The 18,834-nt window shown below is 42.3% G+C and overlaps 1 protein-coding gene across 5 annotated transcripts in view; it reads left to right on the top strand.

Annotated features, from left to right (window-relative positions):
- LOC105999085 (zinc finger protein 26-like) overlaps window positions 1-17,784 on the top strand; it is a 31,538-nt gene extending 13,754 nt beyond the window's left edge. For 3 of the 5 annotated variants that reach the window (XM_013033980.1, XM_013033979.1, XM_013033983.1), the window contains 4 exons: window positions 2,619-2,741; window positions 11,863-11,946; window positions 13,810-13,892; window positions 14,418-17,784. In XM_013033980.1, coding sequence (XP_012889434.1) covers window positions 11,925-11,946; window positions 13,810-13,892; window positions 14,418-16,712 — 2,400 coding nt within the window. In that variant the 5' untranslated portion in view covers window positions 2,619-2,741; window positions 11,863-11,924 and the 3' untranslated portion in view covers window positions 16,713-17,784. Of the gene's footprint in view, window positions 1-2,618; window positions 2,742-10,905; window positions 11,021-11,862; window positions 11,947-13,809; window positions 13,893-14,417 lie in introns of all 5 variants that reach the window. The other 2 variants (XM_013033981.1, XM_013033982.1) reach the window with 2 other exon arrangements.
- Window positions 17,785-18,834: the final 1,050 nt, after the last annotated feature.

Below are 18,834 nucleotides of genomic sequence, written 5' to 3'. Positions count from 1 at the left end.
CTTCAACTTTACTCTGCTCCAGGCAGCCTCTTTGCCCCCCTCATGTTTGGCTCTAAGCACCACTTTAGACAGTACCTTTTACCTTGTCACGGTTTTTAGAGATTGTGTGCCTTTTGAACACTCTTGTAGCTTCTGGTGACTGAAAAGTGGTTTAAACAGACATAAGAAGGAGCATGTGTTTGTACTGTCACATTTGTTTGCAAATCTAATTTTTATGGATGGATGTTATACACACAGGGAGGAATTTCAGTGTCATATTTCCATGCATACATATACAGTGCTTTGATTATATTCACCCCTTCTATTCTTCTTATTCTGTGTTTTTCATTTTAAACATTTTTTGGAGTAATACTAGAGTTTGAACTCAGGGCCTTGCGCTTCCTAGGCAAGAGTTTTATGTGTGAGCCAGCTGCAGCCTCTAAATAGCAGGTAATAGTCTCTTGCTTTAAATTGTAGCAAAATAAGGAATTAAAGAGATAAATTGAAACCACTATTGTTGTCTTGGAAGTAGAGCCCAGCCCCTTTAAGACTGACAATGATACTTGAGAGGGAGGCTAATTTGTACTGCTTAGGACTACCAGGAGCTTGTAAGTTACATAACCAGGGAGAAACAAGCTATGAAAAATCTTGTGTGTGTGCACATGTGCTCATGTGTATGCCAGTATGTGGGCCAGAACTCAAGGCATCAAATGCTAGACCACACCCCCACTGTCTCATTTTGCTGGTTTATTGGAGATGGTGTCTCAAAGACTTTTGGGTCTGAACTGGCTTTGAATGGCAGTCTTCAGGATCTCAGCCTCCTGAGTAGCACCTGGCTTAGTCTATAGAAAATCTTGCATATGAGAATAAGAAATGTGAAGGAATTGGATATCCTGTGAATAGGGCCAGAGTAACTTAGGTGGGTTATGTATGTGTCTTAGATGATTATACATAGCATGAAATGAGTATTTAACAGATTAAGTAAAAGAAGTTCCGTAATTTGATTCATTTGAAAATCTAGAATGTCTTTTTCTTTCTTTTTTTTTGTGCTATTCCCTAAGCTCCTTTTGCTCATGTCTAACACTTTTACCATTTCAGCCACAGGACCACTTCTGGCTTTTTCTGTGATCAATTAGAGATAAGAGTCTTGCAGACTTTCCTGCTCAGGCTGGCTTTGAACTGCAATCCTCTGATCTCAGCCTGCTCAGTAGCTAGGATTACAGGCATAAGTCACCAGTGCCTGGCCTAGAAGGGAGACTGGGCACCTGTGGGAAGATTGTCATTTCAGGCCAGCCATGCGAAGAAGTGAATGAGAACCCCTTAACAAATAAGCTGGGCATGGTGGGTTAAAACTTCAATTTTAGATACATGAGTAGTTTAAGAAGGAGGGTCATGGACAGAAGCCAGCTGGTACAAGGTTGGGGTAGTGAAAGACCCTCCCTGAAAAATAACTAAAGCAAAAAAGACTAGGAATGTGGCGAAGTGTTAAGAGTACATGCATAGCAAGTATGAAACCCGAGTTCAAAATCCAGTACCAAAAGAGTACTGGTTAGGTATTGTTCCTGCATGATGTAGGCTTTCACTTAACATTTGATAAAATTTCATGAACACTATCCTATGATTCATAGTTATGCCTGAAAATCTTGCTAAATTTAAGCATTGTTTTCCCTGTTGTCTTTAAAAAGCATCTAAGATGACATGCTTTATAGTAATAATATTTAATGTCCTAAAGTAGTCCCAATATATGCTCTTGTATAGTAAGTAGTGATTTAACTTTTGTTCTTTTCATAATTGGCTTTTTTTTTCTCTTTTTGAGCTAGTCCTGGGGCTTGAACCTGGGCCTGGGCGCTGATCCTGAGTTGTGTTCAAGGCTAGAGTTCTACCACTTGAGCCACTTATGGCTTTTTGGTGGTTAGTTGGAGAGAGGAGTTTCATGGACTTCCTGCTGGGCTGGCTTTGAAACATGATCCTCACATTTCAGCATCCTGAGTTGCTAGGATTACATTCATACATGGAGCTCTATGGGCCTGATTATAATAGTTAATATACATTAACATAGGGTCTTCAAGAACTAAACTTCATAAGTGGATGACCTGTCACCATTGTCTGTTTTTAAATCTGAATCCAAGCAAAGGTCTCCTAATGAATGGATTAGCAACCACATGCTTCTTTTATTTAACTGATGGTGCATATAATGAATGCTCAATATTATTAAAATCACTGATTACAGTCAGGGACTGTAGCTTGGTGATAGGGTCTTTGTAGAGCACACACCAATCCTTGGCACCAAGAAAAATTTATATACTAAATAAAAATTTTTGCTGATTTTATGTTCAGTACATGATAAAAATGCTATTCTTGCTGGGCACTGGTGGCTTATGTCTGTACCCTAGCTACTCAGGAAGCTGAGAGGGTTGAGGTTCAAAACCAGCCCTGGCAAGAAAGTCTGTGAGGCTCTTATCTCTACTAAACTACCAAAAACCTGGAAGTGGAGCTGTGGCTCAAGTGGTAAGCACTAGCCTTGAGCACAAAAGCTTAGGGACAGTGCCCAGGCCTGGAGTTTAAAACCCACACACACAAATACAAATGCTATCCTTCCTTTTGTGTTGTCTAACCTGTATATTCATTTTCTATTTCAGCAGCTTCCCAGCCCAGTGTGCCTGTACCGCAGAGAGGACTACACCTTTTCCAGGCTACTACAGGGCTCCCATAACAATTTGCAAACAGCATCTTACTGAATCCACTCTTGTACAGAGCTGCAGGTATGATAGTATATTGATAATGGTATCCTCCAGAGTGACATTCATAATCACATTTAGTAATGACACATAAACCCAATGTCTTTTAGTTTTTTGGGGCTCTAAAAATGTCCTTTTTTCCCTCCTGGTACTTGGGGCTGAATTCAGGGTCACACCTCCAGCCTTCTGTTTGGATTTCTTGGGAACATATACTTCATTTACAAATGAATCCCAGCAGATACTCCCACTGTGGCCCTGAGGAACTCCTTCAATATATCTAACCTAGTGAGGGGCATATTCCTGTATTCCTAGTGCTTGGAGGTTGAGGCATGAAGATTGTGACTTTGTAGCAAGCCTGGGCTACCTAGCAAGATTCAAAAATGGAAAGAAAAGCATCTTCAACTCTAAAAGCTTTGGTAACCTTGTCTTGTGCCTCCTGTAGTCTGAGACCAGTTACACTGACTTTTGGTTGCTGGTGGGATTCTGATGGAGGAAATTACCCCTCATGGCTACGTGCCATATGTTTGACAACAGCAATGGTTGTACTGAAAAAAGTTCTCCCTACCCAGCTGCCTCCTGTGCTTTGTCGTAGGTACTCCATAATGGCTATGGAGGCCTGTCTAGCCTGGTATGGAGCCATACTTGGAGCTTCTGGTCTACTGCAGCTGCAGGAGAGAGTGTCTTCCTATTTTCGGTCACTTGGCAGGTGCTAGGGTACTGGAGGAGGTCACCCCTCTGCTGAGGGCCACAGAAGCCCTTTTTGATTAGCTAAGAGACCAACAATAGTTCCTGGACTATGTGAATGAGAACTAATATACATGGTGGTCAGAGTGCCAATTATATGGAGTGTTGATGGTTTCATCCTTTAGGACTTTGACATAGGGAGCAAAACTTATTGTATACCTCAAGCAACACAGTGTCACCTCTCTTCATTTATTACAAAACATTGTCATTGCCTAATAATGCCTCCTTAAGTACACAAAGCAAAAACAAGAAAAAGTACTCTTGGAATCTTTTTTTTTTTGTCGGTCGTGGGGCTTGAACTCTGGGCCTGGGCGCTGTCCCTCAGCTCTTCAGCTCAAGGCGAGCGCTCTACCATTTGAGCTACAGCGCCACTTCTGGTTTTCTGGTGGTTTATTGGAGATAGGAGTCTCACGGTCTTTCCTGCCCGGGCTGGCTTTGAACTGCGATCCTCAGATCTCAGCCTCCTGAGTAGCTAGGATTACAGGCGTGAGCCACCAGCACCCAGCTACTCTTGGACTCTTACCTCACAGCCAAAATAAAATAAAGACTACATAAGCCTCTGTATAAAGACTAAAGCCCCAATATTAGGCACGACCAGAACACCTCCTTTCTCCTTGAGTATACTGATGTTACTACTAACTAAGTTGTGATATTTCCATTGGGACTATCGGTTGCCTAAACTCATGAGCACAACCCCTTAGGGATTTTTTCCTTTACCCATTCTATAGCTACTGTTGTGAAAGAAATCCTACCCTGATGTGCAGTTGGTACATTGGAGATGCCCAGAGTTCTGCATCCTCTGGGGTCCATTTTCCCTCTATTGAAAATGTACTATTTCTCTTATCACTAGGACATATCACACATTGGCAGCCTTTGTCCAATCAAGTCAACTCATAGTGGTCAACAGCTTTCTAAGTCTCTTTTAGTTTAGGTACTTGCTGGCAGCATGTCCTTTATGCAGCAGACTTGAGTCCACTTCACAAATGGACTGGAAGCTGGGTATGGTGGTTCATATCTATAATCGCAATTACTTTGTGAGGCTGAGTTGGAGGGGATTGCAGTTTGAGGCTAGCCTGGTAAAAAGTTGACCAGACCCCCTTTCAATCAATAGATGGAAGCAGGAGTGCATGCCTGTGATCCCAGCCCAACATTATCGTTTAAGTCAGACCAGGTAAAAAATGTTTGCAAGACTCCATGTTGGTGAAAGAATATAGGCTTGGTGGTGCAGGCCTGTCATCCTGGCTGTGGCAGGAAGCATAAATATAAGGATCGTGGTCTAGGTGAGGAAATGAGCAACAAGCAAGACTATTCCAGAACAATTAATATATAGAAGGGCTGGAGGTGTGGTATGGTATAGATTGCTTGCCTAGCAAGCATGAGCCCTGAGTTCAAACCCCAACACAGAGAGAGAGAGACAGAGAAAGAGAGAACCACAAACAAAACTAGGTAACTGGTTCTTTGACTGAATGTTAGCAGAGAAGGAGGGTTCTGTGCGGCTTAGTGTACCTCCTGCTCTATGTACCTATCCAGGTGTAGTACAAAGTATAAAGAATATAAGCTGTGAGGTAAAGAGCTGCCATAACATAATGGGCATTAAAAGATTCCCTTTAATTTCAGAGATGCTGAATATATTTTCCTGGTTATTTTTGACAAAGGGGTTACCTGGTTGTGGACTGAGTTCCAAATTGTTGTCATATATCTAATACTTTTGTGTTGTCTTTGTTTTTGTGACAGGGTATTATTATGTACAGAGCTCAGGCTAGCCTCAGAATCCCAATCCTTCTTCTTCAGGCACCTGAGTGCTGGAATTCCAAGTGTGAGCCACCATACCTGGCTTTTGAGTGTCATTCTTTCCGTTTGTCATCTTGTCTGGTGGCTAGTCTCTCTCACTCAGTGTGTGTTGTGTTTTGTGTGTGTGTATGTATGTGTGTGTGAGAGAGAGAGAGAGAGAGGAGAAAGAGAGAGAGAGAGAGAGAGAGACTGTGTGTGTGGTGTGTGGTGTGTGGTGAGAAGCTAGTATCACAGGCATGAGCCACTGCCGTCCAACTCACTCAGTTTCAACATGTACACAATCTAAGTCACGAATGGTATACATCCCAATCCATTTTTTAATGAATGTTAAAGCATCACAGAATAGAATATGTTAGAATGTTAAAAAAATTTCTTGATCTCTTAACTTTCCTACAAATAGATGGGGAGCTGTACTTGGGCAACTAAATAGATCAGTATATTAAGATGATCCTGGCTGCATGTCTTCCTTTTGGTCCTCCTTGACTGACTCACTAGTGAATATATAGTTCTAAAAAAGATCCCAACATATCCTCACTTTATTCCTTGGGTCCCCATCTGCCTGACAGGATAGATAAGAGTTGATTAAACTCAAACTTGGCACTGCTTCTCTGTCAATGTGAGGGGAGGACAGATTTTTTTTTTGAGAGTACTGCAGTTTGAACCTGGGATCTCAACTTTACAACTTGAGCCTTGCCTCGCCCATCCCTTTTTGCTTTAGTTATTTTTGGGTAGCGTGCCCACTTCTTGCCCAGACCAGCTTGGACCTTGATCCTTCTATTTACACTTCCCTTTATTCACCTCCCTTGTAGCTGGGATAACAGTTACATGTCACCAGCTGTTGGTTGAGATAGGAGAGGTTCTCTGTAACTTTTTATCTGGCTGGCCTCAAAGTGACATCCTCCTGATTTCCTAGGATTTTCTTTGTGTTTTGGGGAGTACTGGAGTTGGAATGGGATTCCCCCCCCTTTTTTTTTGGTGGTTGTGGTGCTTAAACTCAGTGTCTGGGTGCTGTCCCTGAGCTTTTTTTGCTTAAAGTTAGTACTCTACCACTTTGAGCCACTTCTGGTTTTCTGGGTTAATTGAAGATGAGAGTATCATGGACTTTCTTGCCTGGATTGGCTTTGAACCCGTGATCCTTAGATCACAACCTCCTGAGTAGCTAGCATTACAGGTTGGGGATTTCCTTATTAAAAACTATCTACTATAAGTATTATACTGTATTTTCTTTCTTTTTTTTTTTTTTTGTCGGCCGTGGGGCTTGAACTCTGGGCCTGGGCGCTGTCCCTCAGCTCTTCAGCTCAAGGCGAGCGCTCTACCACTTGAGCCACAGCACCACTTCCAGTTTTATGAGTGGTTTATTGGAGACAAAAGTCCCCGCTCTACCACTTGAGCTACAGCGCCACTTCCGGTTTTCTGGTGGTTTATTGGAGATAGGAGTCTCACGGTCTCTCCTGCCTGGGCTGGCTTTGAACCGTGATCCTCAGATCTCAGCCTTCTGAGTAGCTAGGATTACAGGCGTGAGCCACCAGCGCCCGGCTATATATTGTGTTTTCTTTAATCATATCTTAATGTGTACTTGGGCTGCTGAAATGTCTCATGTGTAGTGCTGTAATAAATGGGGGAGTGTAGATGTCTTTGACATTGTGATATCATATGCTTTGAAAATATACACATGCAGGAATTGTTGAATTTTGTGGAACTTCTTTTTTTAATTTTTTTTTTGTTTTTTGTTTTTGTTTTGGTCAGTTGTGGGGCTTGAACTCTGGGCCTGGATGCTGCCCCTCAGCTCTTCAGCTCAAGGCTAGTGCTCTACCACTTGAGCCACAGCACCACTTCCAGTTTTATGAGTGGTTTATTGGAGACAAAAGTCTCACAGACTTTCCTGCCCGGGCTGCCTTTGAACTGAGATCCTCAGATCTCAGCCTCCTGAGTTGCCTGAGCCACTGGTGCCCTGCTTTTTCTAATTTTTTTTGAGAATCCTGTATACTATTTTCTGTTGTGCTTATGTTGGTTTTTGTGGGGACCAAACCTAAGGCCTTGTCAGCTATATCTGCATCCTAGAATGGGGAGTGTAATTCTATTGTATTCCAGGTAATTATTGGTAGGTAAAAACCTGATAATGCCATTTTGAAGGTCTTTTTTTTTTTTTTCCCTTTTCTTGATTTGTGTTATTTTTGCTAGTGATTTTTTTTCCTGTGTATCTCCGTTAGGTTTTGCTTTTTGGTTCTGCAGCTTATATAAAACATTTTATAGCCATAATTTAGTGTGATTAAAAACTTAATAAAAACTTAATCTTATGTTAGGTGCTGGTGGCTCATATCTGTAATCCTAGCCACTCAGGCTAAGATCTGAGAATTGTGATTTGAGACAGCCTCAGGCAGGAAAGTCTGAAACGGTTACTCTAATTAACAACCAGAAAGCCAGAACTGGAGCTATGGCTCAAGTGGTAAAGTGCCAGTCTTAAGCAAAAAAAGAAAAACAACAACAAAAAGAAAAAAAAAAAACTTAGAAACAGTTCCCAGGCCTTGAGTTAGCCCCATGACCAGCAGAAAATCAAAATAAAAAAAGGTTATCCAATTTTGCTTGCATAACTATACAATTTTGGGGTGTGTATGTGCCACTACTGAGGCTTGAACTCAGGGCTTTGTGCTTTCATTTGGCTATCTTCCTCACTGGTAGCAGTCTACCACTTGAGTCATACTTCCAGCCTGGCTTTTTGCTGTTAAACTGGAGATAAATTATTACAAACTTTTCTGCCTGGACTGGCTTCCAACCCTAGTTCTCCAAGTCTCAGCCTCCTGAGTAGCTGGTATTATAGGTATGAGCCACTAGCACCTGGCATAATAACTGCCTTTGTCACAGTTTTTTACTTTTGGCTTTACAATTTGTGTTTTAATATTGTATATCTCCTAACAAATCATGTAGCTATTAGTATTTTCAATAGTTTGGCTTTTTAAGTCTTCACAGGAAGACTATATGTGACTAATATACCACCATTAGGGTATTAGAGTAATCTGAGTTTAAGTTTGTACTTTTATCTGTGAGTCATAGGCTTTTTTTATTTTTGGTCTTTTTGGTACTGGGGATTGAATGCAGGATGTTGCACTTGCTAGGCAAGTACTTTGTCATTGAGCTACATCCCAGCCCTCTCATGTTTTTATGTGAGTGTGAGAACCAGAGGGGTGGGAAGTCCTGCCACACATGCTATGCCGCTGCGGGGGGGGGTGGTGGTGGTGGGGGGGCGTCAAAGGGCGGCTTGGGTGCAGGGTGTGCAGATGGATATATGTATATATATGTGTGTGTGTGTGTGTATACATACATACATACATACATACATACATATATATATATATATATGCTGGGTATTCTGGAGAGGGGGATAGAGGAGACGCAAGAGGTTGCAAGAGACGCACCTCATGTCCCTCTCCCCACTCCCAGGCCCCCCCCCCCCACCCGTTGGAGAGGCCTGCAGAAAGGCCCACAGAAAGGCCTGTGAAGAACAGTGAGACCTGCAGAAAGCCGAGAGGCCTGTCTAGAGGGCAGTGAAGAGCTAAGAGGCTTGGAGAGATAGGGGAGGCCTGTGGAGAAGCCTGTTGAGATGGGAGAGGCCTGATGAGAGGCAGAGAGGCCTGTGGAGATAGGAGAGGCCTGAGGAGATCGGAGAGGCGTGCAAGAGGCCCGTGGAGATTAGAGAGGCCTGCAGAGAGCGGAGAGAGGCCTGCAGAGAGCGGAGAGAGGCCTGCAGAGAGCAGAGAGGCGAAGTGGCTTGTGAAGAGGTGAAGAGGCTTGCTGAGAGGTGGAGAGGCCTGTGGAAAGGCCTGTGGAGAGCAGAGAGGCTTGCAGAGAGTGGAGAAGCCTGTGGGAAGAAGGAAAAAGGAAAATCACTTGCCCCCTTGGAGGTTGGAGCTGCTTCTGGTTCTGAGATGACCCAGGACAGGGTTGCAGACCAACAAATAAAACTTCTTTGTCACTTTTATCCTTGTCTCTGTGGCTTTTCTCACTCACAGGTTATTACATTAGTAATTAGCAGTCACTGAACTTTTGGAAGGTGATGAATTTTTTGTGCTTTTTCTTGGAAAATCTTTCTGTGTCATTTTGGAAGGCAGCTTTGCTCACTCCTATACCATCAACATATTTTGCCATTTTTGAAGGACTAGCATAGTAAGATTGATTTTTTTTTTTATTATGGTTAGGAATCCCTCCCCCCCCCTTCCCTCAGCACTTGTTATATATTCTCCCCCTCTGTCCTAGCCTATAAGTTCCTAAGTCATAGTTCTGCTAGTGGCTGTTTTTGGAAGTCCTTCATGTTACTTGCTCTTTTCCCCCCCTCATGCTGGTTTCAGCATGTACCTTTGTGCTTTTTTTTTTTTTTTTGTATGTGTGTGTGTGTGCTTTGTTTTATGTCAGTTGTGGGGTTTGAAATTGTGGGTCCTGAGCGCTATCTCTTAACTCTGTGGTCAAGGTTGGTGCATTACCAGTTTGAGCCACAATGCCATTTCTGGTTTTCTAGTGGTTAATTTGAGATAAGAGTCTCATGGACTTTCCTACCTAAGCTGGCTTTGAACCATGATCCTCAGATCTCAGCCTCCTCAGTAGCTAGTATTACAGGCGTGAGCCACCAGTATCTGACTTTGCTTTTGATTTTTGATTGGTTATAATAATTTCAAAGCTTGTTCCTATTGATTTTACTGGAGAATCTTGAGAGGAATGGCATCTTTTTCCAGATGTAAGACTTTTTCTGTTGTTCTATGCTTCTGGAGTTCAAACCCATGGTATTGTGCATGCTAGGAAAGTATTTTACCATTCTATCTGTATCTGTCTCCATTTTGATTCCACCTCACAAATACCGTATAAAGTTTCATCAATCACTTTTTCCTTTGTGTATTTTATAACTAGTCCAGCTGAATGCCAGTGTCTCATGCCTATGATTCTAGCTACTCAGGAGGCTGAGAGCTGAGAATCTTGGTTTGGAGTCAGCCTACGCAGAAAGTCCATGAGATTTAGCTCCAATGAATCAGTAAAAAGCTAGAAGCAGAGCAGAGCTGTGGCTCAAGTGGTAGAGCACTGTCCTTGAGTGAAAAAGTTAAGTGACAGTGCCCAGGCCTTAAGTTCAAACCCCAAGACTGGCAGAGAAAACAAACTAGTCTTCTGAGATTTTGTTCTGTTTGATCACTTCTCTTTCTTTCTCTTTCTTCCCCCTTTTGGTGCTATTGAAGGGTTCCTGTTTTATCATTGGTATTGTTTATGTTCCTTATTACATTTTAGTTTACTTTATATGTAAGTTAAAGGCTTAAAGGAGGAATACATAGATACTTCTAAGTAGAACTTACTGGAAAAAGACATTGTGTGTAGGAATGTACTCCACTACAGGGAAATAAGATGAGAGGAGCTCCCAGTCTAGTTGTGATGAGATAAGTTTACATGTAAGAGATGCCAAAAGCCATGTGATGGGAGAACAATAGCAAGTGAGTGTAAAGAGAGATGTCCTAGAAAGATTGAACCCTGGGATATTGTTTGGGAGACCTTAGAATCCTAGATAGGCATCAGTGTTACTTCCTCATTTTCCAGTGGCTATTGGTCAAGAAGCTACTTGGCTCAAGGTAGCGTGTGTGTGTGTGTGTGTGTGTGTGTGTGTGTGTGTGTGATGATTTAGGACTTGGTTGCCTTGGAGGATGTGGCTGTGGACTTTACACAGGAAGAGTGGATTCTGCTGGACCCACCTCAGAGATCTATACAGAGAGGTGATGCTGGAGACTTGTCAGCAACTGGTAGGACTGTCATTATTTCTTGTAGTAGCTTCTTATGGAGTAGAAACATTCCATATGGAGTAGAAAGATTCCTGGATTGGTGAAGCCATCTCTGAATACAGTGGGAAATAAAAGAGGTAGTGTCCCTGCCCTAACATGTTTAATATATTATTGGTGATTATGATAGCATTACCATCACTCTTAGAAATGTGCAGTTTGAGATTGCACTTTGGACATGGTGAATCACCTGTGTTGTAATAATTCTCCCATATGAATATGTTTTATCTAAGGTTGATAACTATTGGAATAAGTTCCTAAAAGAAGGAAGATCTTTACCTTCATTATATCCAACTTGAGGGAAAGTCTTAATGACTTTTGCATGTGTGTTTAAGCCTGAATGTGTTCTAGGGGGTCAGAGATTACCCATAAAGTGAATACTTGTATTTTATGCTGTTTAAAAATAATTTTAGGCTCACATTTGTTGTCCTAACTTCTCAGGATCAGGGAGATTGTGGTTCTTGGCCAGCCTAGGAGGAAAATTAGAAAGAACTCATCTTAACAAGGAAAGCTGGGCATGGTAGCAGTCCTAGCTATGCACTTTCAGCTATGCATTCTCAGTTACAGAGGAGGCATAAGTAAGATGATTGTGGTCCAGGGCAGTTCTGACAAAAATATAAGATCAGATCTGAAAGGCAAATAGATCTAGGGGCATGGCTCAAATGATACAGTGCTTGCCTAACAAGCTCAATCCCCAGTACCACCCCATGCCCCCACAGTTTCATTAGAAATTAATTCCTTTTGCATGGTAATACTTGTCATCTTATATGAGACTTTTCCTTTGATGTACCTTTTTTTGTGGCTAGGAGGTCGGCTCTTCAAACCCAAGTTGATATCTTGGTTGTAAGAAGAAGTAAAGTTAACAATAATGGAGCAAGGTGTTCTTCATGGTAAGTGTGAAAGACATGTTTTTAATTTTTTTTAATTTTTAAAACTATACTTGTGGAACATTAAAAAAATTATACCTTCTGGAAATGAGCTAATAAAAAGCTACTCACAAGACACTCTGTTGGAAATGAACTTTAAAATTTGTGGGGGAAAGGGAGTCGGGCTGGGAAGGCAAGAGAAAACAAGAGAGGGGTAACTGTATGAAAAGAAAGGTACTTATTTCCTTATGTAACTGTAACCCCTCTGTACATCACCTTTACAATAAAAAAAAAAAAAAGAGGTCAGTTCTGGGGGCCAGTGGCTCATGCCGGTAATCCTAGCTACTCAGGAGGCTGAGCTCAGTATCATGGTTCAAAGCCAGCCTGGGCAGGAAAGTCCTTGAGACTCCTATCTCTAATTAACCACTAGTAAACTGGAATTGGTGCTGTGGCTCAAGTGGTAGAGCACTTACCTTGAGCTGAAGAGCTCAGGGACAGTGCCCAGGCCCAGAGTTCAGGCTCCATGCCCAACCAAAAAAAAAAAAAAAAGAGCACCTGCCTTGCAAACATCAAGAAGAAAAAAAAAAAAAAAAAGCAAAATCCACCGCCTATCCCCCTGTTCCTCCTTCTTCCCAAATAAAGGAGGAGAAAAAGGCAAAGAAAAAAACCCACCCCCAAACAAGTAGCACATTTCCCCAGGGGAAGTGGAATATACCTTAGAGCTGCTGGAAGCAGAATAGAGTTGTTTCAGCTATAGAAACCTTCAAAGAAAGACTCAAAGCATAAATACATTAAAAGGAAATAAAAGTGATCATCAGGAAATCTGGAAGGTCAGGGAGCCAGAAAAGGGGGCTGAGTGAGTGGTAGACATGGCAGGATAGGCAGAAGATGGAGGGAAAGTAATAAGTAGAACAGTTTGGTGTCCCTTCAGATCCCTCCTCCCACTCATGCCCACCTATCCAGCTCAGCCCCTGAGAGGGTGAAGGATTTGAAAACTTGCATAATTTGAGATATGTCCAGAGTTAGTGATTGCCAGTCCCCTCCTCCACTGCTTGGAGCTTTCCTCACTCTCCAGAGCATCCCTTCTCAGTAGTTAACTATGGTATTCTCCCTTGTCATACTGTCATTGATAAGTTCCAGGTTGTGAAGTCTTTTGGGAAAGTTTTTTTGTTGTTGTTGTTGCTCAAGGTGAGTGCTCTAGCGCTTGAGCCGCAGTGCCACTTCTGGTTTTCTGGTGGCTTTTTGGAGATAAGAGTTTCATGAACTTTCCTGCCTAGACTGGCTTTGAACTGTGATCCTTAGATCTCAGCCTCCTGAGTAGCTAGGATTATAGGTGTGAGCCACTGGTGCCTGGCTGTGGGAAGACTTTTTAAAGCCCACTTTGTATCTGAAGGCTGAGGTCTTGGGACTGCACATTGTGGGGTATCTTCAATTCCCTATTCTCTGTTGCTTACTTTAGGCCATCTTCCCTGTGATCTCAACAGTCCCTGTTCTTTTCTACTTGGAAACTATTTGTGCAACTGTTTCCTGTGTTGCATTTCTGATTCTCTTGTTTTGTTTTTGTTTTGCCGGTCATGGGGCCTGAACTCTGGGTCTGGGTGCTGTCCCTCAGCTCTTCAGCTCAAGGCTAGCGCTCTACCACTGGAGCCACAGCGCCACTTCCGGCTTTTTCTGTTTATGTGGTGCTGAGGAATCAAACCCAGGACCTCATGCTTGCAAGGCATGCACTCTACCGCTGAGCTACCTTCCCAGCCCTCTTGTTTCTTCTACCATTGCTTTTTGTTTGAAAACAATACTAATCAGCCTTATAATTTTTAAGTCATTTAAGCTCTCAGGGTTGTGTAACCCTTTATAAATCTTTAAAAATGTTTTTGTATTTCATTACAGAATGGGAAATGCGCCTTAAAACCAAAGGTACAGCAGTTGAGCAGGATATTTTTTGGTCAGATGCATCAAACGGGATCCAACTGGTAAGATTCACAAGGACTATTCTCTCTCCTTCCTTCCCTCCATCCATTCCTCCCTCCTTCCATTCTTCTCTCCCTCCCTCTCTCTCTCTCTTTTCCTCCCTCCCTCTGTTCATTCTGCTTGAACTCAGGGAATCCCAGTTCCACTCAGCTTTTTCACTCACAGCTGGCACTCTACCATTTGAGCCATGCCTCCAGTTCCAGCTTTTTGCTGGTTAATTGGATTTGTCTGCCCACACTGACTTTAGGCTGTGATCCTCAGATCTTAGTCCCCTGAACATGCCTATTAGCATGAGTCAACCACACACAGCCATAAGGGATATTTTTTAGTTTTCAAGTCACAGAAGATTTGAAATTTCTGGATAAAAATCAGTACAAATGAGTGCTACAAAAAGGAAATGATCATGACTCGCAAGGGAGAGATGTTCAAACCTAGTGTGAGGCTTGGTACTTCAGAGTTCCCACAAGTATACATTCCTCTCAAAGTCTAGAAAGTTCTTTGATCTTGATTTATCCCTTTACTAACAGGCAGAAAGCAACAATGGAGAGGAACTCTATGACTCCAAGGAAATCACAAAAGTCTTTATTGGACACTCAGATCTGCAAACACACATGAGTGCTCCAAATATAGAGAATACTTCTGAGTGTAATCAGTATGGAAAAGACTTCCTTCCGCTGGTCCAGGAAAGCCCCAGTGAAGAGAAATTTTCTCTGTTGATTCAGCGGGAAGAAGCCTTCACCCTGGCTCCAAACCTTGATTACCAGAAAACATGCACAGGAGACAAATCCTTTGAGTGCAGTGATTGGGGAAAAGCCTTTGTTAATCAACCACATCTTCAGGCCCAGGACACAGCTCACAATGGAGAAAAGTTCTATGAATGGGAGCATATGAGTGGGAAAACTTTTACTCAGTCCACTAGCTGTTCTGCCCTTGTTCAGTCACACACTGTAAAGGAGCCCTACGAATGTGGAGATTTCTTTACATATCCTTTGTACCTGAATAATCATTTGGGAACTCACACTTGGCAGAAGCCCTATGAATGTAAGGAATGTGGGAAAGCCTTCACTGTGCACTCTGCCCTTACTGCTCATTTACGAAGTCATAATAGGAAGTCCTATGACTGTAAGGAATGTGGGAAAGTGTTCACTAAGTCCTCAGGCCTTATTGAGCACATGAGAAGTCACACAGGAGAGAAACCCTTCGAATGTGACCAGTGTGGGAAGGCCTTTGCTTCCTCCTCCTACCTGATTGCACATTTGAGGACTCACACTGGAGAGAGGCCCTTTGAGTGCACCATGTGTGAGAAAACGTTCACTCGCTCCTCGTACCTTCGCATTCACATGCGAACTCACACGGGAGAGAAACCCTATCAGTGTAAAGAGTGTGGGAGAACCTTCGCTGTGCGCTCATGCCTTAACATACACTCCCGCACACATACCGGGGAGAAGCCCTACAAATGTAAGGAGTGTGGAAGAGCCTTCACTAGCTTTCGTCAACTCACTGAACACATGAAAACTCACACTGGCGAGAAGCCCTTTGAATGTCATGTATGTGCAAAATGCTTTAGGAATTCCTCATGCCTTAAAAAGCACTTCCGAATTCACACTGGAGTAAAACCCTATAAATGCAATTACTGTGGCAAAGCCTTCTCTGGGCATACAGGCTTTACTACGCATATACTGACTCACACTGGGGAGAAGCCATATCAGTGCAAAGAGTGTGGGAAGGCCTTCACCACGTCCTCACATCTGATTGGACATCTGAGAAGTCACACAGGAGAGAAACCCTTTGACTGTCACCAGTGTGGTAAGGCCTTTGCCTCTTCCTCTTATCTTACTGTGCACTTGAGGACTCACACTGGAGAGAAGCCCTTTGAGTGCACAGTCTGTGGGAAAGCATTCTCACGTTCCTCCTATGTCCGCAGGCACATGAGAACTCACACTGGAGAGAAACCCTACGAGTGTAAGGACTGTGGGAAAGCCTTCAGTGAGCGCTCAGGCCTCACTAAACACTTGAGAACCCACACTGGGGAGAAGCCCTATCAGTGTCAGCAGTGTGAGAAAGCGTTCATTAGCTTTTCACAGCGCACTGAACACATGAAAACTCATACTGGCGAGAAGCCCTTTGAATGTCAAGTATGTGCAAAATCCTTTAGGAATTCCGCATGCCTTAAGACTCACTTTCGAATTCACACTGGAATAAAACCATATAAGTGTAAGGACTGTGGCAAATCCTTCACCGGGCGGACCAGCTTTACTACCCATGCCCTGGCTCATACGGGGAAGAAGCCATATGATTGCAAGGAATGCGGCAAAGCCTTCAGTACTTCCTCTTATCTAATCCAACATCTCCGAAGCCACACAGGAGAGAAACCCTTTGAATGTAAGCACTGTGGGAAGACATTTGTCTCCTCTTCATCTCTTCATCTCCATTTAAGGACTCACTCCGGAGAGAAGCCCTTTGAGTGTTCAGTGTGTGAGAAAGCGTTTACCTGTTCCTCCTACCTTCGCAGGCATGTGCGAACACACACTGGAGAGAAACCATATATGTGTAAGGAGTGTGGGAAATCCTTTACTGAGTGTTCAGGCCTTTCCAAACATGTAAGAACTCACACTGGGAGAAAACCCTACGAATGTAATGAATGCGGAAAAGCCTTCACTGCTTCCACCCACTTAAATACCCATTTAAAAATTCATGCCAGACATAAACTCTCTAAATGGAAGGAATGTGGGAAGGCCTTCACTAGCTCCTCTGATCTTAATGAACACAAGTCATCCATGAAAAAAAACACTTTGAATGTAAGGAATGAGGAAAATCTGTAAAGTGCTCAGTATGTAATAATCACATTTGAATACAGTCTTGAGAAACCTTATCAAGGTATAAAGCATTCAGATGTCTTTGTTCACTTTGAAGACATGGGAGACCTGACTCTTGACTCTGCTCTATGAATATAATGAACATAGGAGAGCTGTTGGAATCTCCCCACAATCCAACATGGATGGAAGAACTCAGCCCTGAGGCACTTACGGTATAGAGAACTTGCTGGAGTGAAATCCTATTGATGTAAGATAATAATACATGCAAAAGTTGTAGTTGTTTACTGGTTGATCTCACAGTGACTTTATGAAAGTTAGAAAGTTTCTTTTTTACATATTCCTCTTTTAGTAGATGTGATTCACACTGAAGAGACACTGCGTGAGTGGAATATGGGCAGTGCTTCCATGTGTCCTGAAGTCTTATGTGCTGACAGACTTGGATTTCTAGATGGTTCTATAGATAAATTTTAATGTTTTGGATATTTTATATATTTCATTATGAGTATGTGTTCTTAACTTTGGTTATATAATTTCCACTACAGTTTTAATTTCTGTTTTTAGCATCTTTATTGATAAGTCATTGTATTAGGTGCACAATCTGATGTGTATATATGTAAACGTTGTGAAATTATAAACCTACTCAAGCTAGTTAGCAACTCCATCTTCTTACATCCCTACCACCTTCTCTACCAGATAGATTTTTGAGTGTTGGGGGTGGGGTGGGTGTGGCTCCAGTCCAGGACCTTTGTTAGGCATTCTGCCACAGAGCTATTCCCCCAGTTCCTATTCTTTTAAATGTTATGCCAGAAAAATACTTTCTATTGTCTAAAGTTCCATATTTATAGCACATTGTTACTATTGATAGCATAATGTCTAGTACTTATGCATCTTGTCAGTAAAAATTTGTACCTTTGATCTCCTCCTCCCCTGTTCACCCCCCAACTCCAGCTTGTAATCATTGTTCTAATCTGTTTCTGTGAGTTTGACACTTTTAGGTGTGGTCTTAAGAGTTTTTGGTTTTGTTTTGTTTTGGGTTTTTGAAGTAGGTATTGTTTTGTTTCCCAGACTGGCCTTGAAGTCATGATACTCCCGTCTCCTCCTTGGTGCTGTGATTACAGGAATGTGCCACCACACTTATACTTTTAGTTTAGGTTTTTTTTTAATCTGCCTTTTTTCAATTAATATTAACATAATGTCCTACTGGATCATTGATGCTATTGCAAAATGGCAGAGTTTCTTTTTCCAAAGACAATATTAAATTTTATATATACACCATGTCTTATCTGTTCATGTGTTGAGGGCCACAGGTGTTTTTCCATACCTTGGCTCCTAGGAGTTACTGGTGCTGATACGTGCGTGGTGGCATGTGCCTGTAGTCGCATTTGCTCTGGAGGATGAGGCGGGAGTATGTATGGCTTGTGGGCTACATAGTGAGCTCCCATCCGACAAAAAAGTATTTCTGCAATTGTTCTTCAGCAGGAACATATTTATTTCCTTAGGTGTACATATCCAGAGATCAGTTTGCTCGACAGTTTTGTAGCTTTCCTTTTTTTTTTTTTTTCCTTTGTGCCAGTCCTGGGGCTTGAATTCAGGTCCTGTCCCTGGACCTTTTTGCTCAAGGCTAGTGCTTTCCACTTGAGCTATAGCTCCACTTCTGGCTTTTTGATAATTGGAGGTAAGAGTCTCATGGATTTCCTGCCTAGGCTGGCTTTGTGATCTAATGATCATAGCCTTCTCAGTAGCTAGGATTACAGGTGTGTGGCAGTGAGGCTCAGCTGTAGCTTTACTCTTATTATGAAGAGCCTGCATATCCCCTTTTGCACAGACTGCTCACTTGTATTTCCACCAACAGTATACTGAGGTATTTCTTAAAAAATCATCTTTACTGACATTAAATACTGTTGACTTAAAACAATTATTATAGGTATCTTAATGTGTGAGGTGATACCTCATCATGGTTATTTGTATATCCCTGGTGACCACTGACTCAGCATCTTTTTATATACCTGTATAGCCATTTGTGTGTCCTTGTTAAATACCCTGGTCATTTGCCTATTTTTAAGTTGGGTTAGTTGGGACTTTTGCTGTTGACTTACATGTGTTCCTTACATATTTCGAGTGTGAACAT

The sequence above is a fragment of the Dipodomys ordii genome, unplaced genomic scaffold (assembly GCF_000151885.1).
Source record: "Dipodomys ordii isolate 6190 unplaced genomic scaffold, Dord_2.0 Scaffold180, whole genome shotgun sequence".
Lineage (NCBI taxonomy): Eukaryota > Metazoa > Chordata > Mammalia > Rodentia > Heteromyidae > Dipodomys > Dipodomys ordii.
The sequence above is the reverse complement of the archived record's forward strand: the minus strand, read 5'-3'. Positions and strand labels throughout refer to the sequence as shown.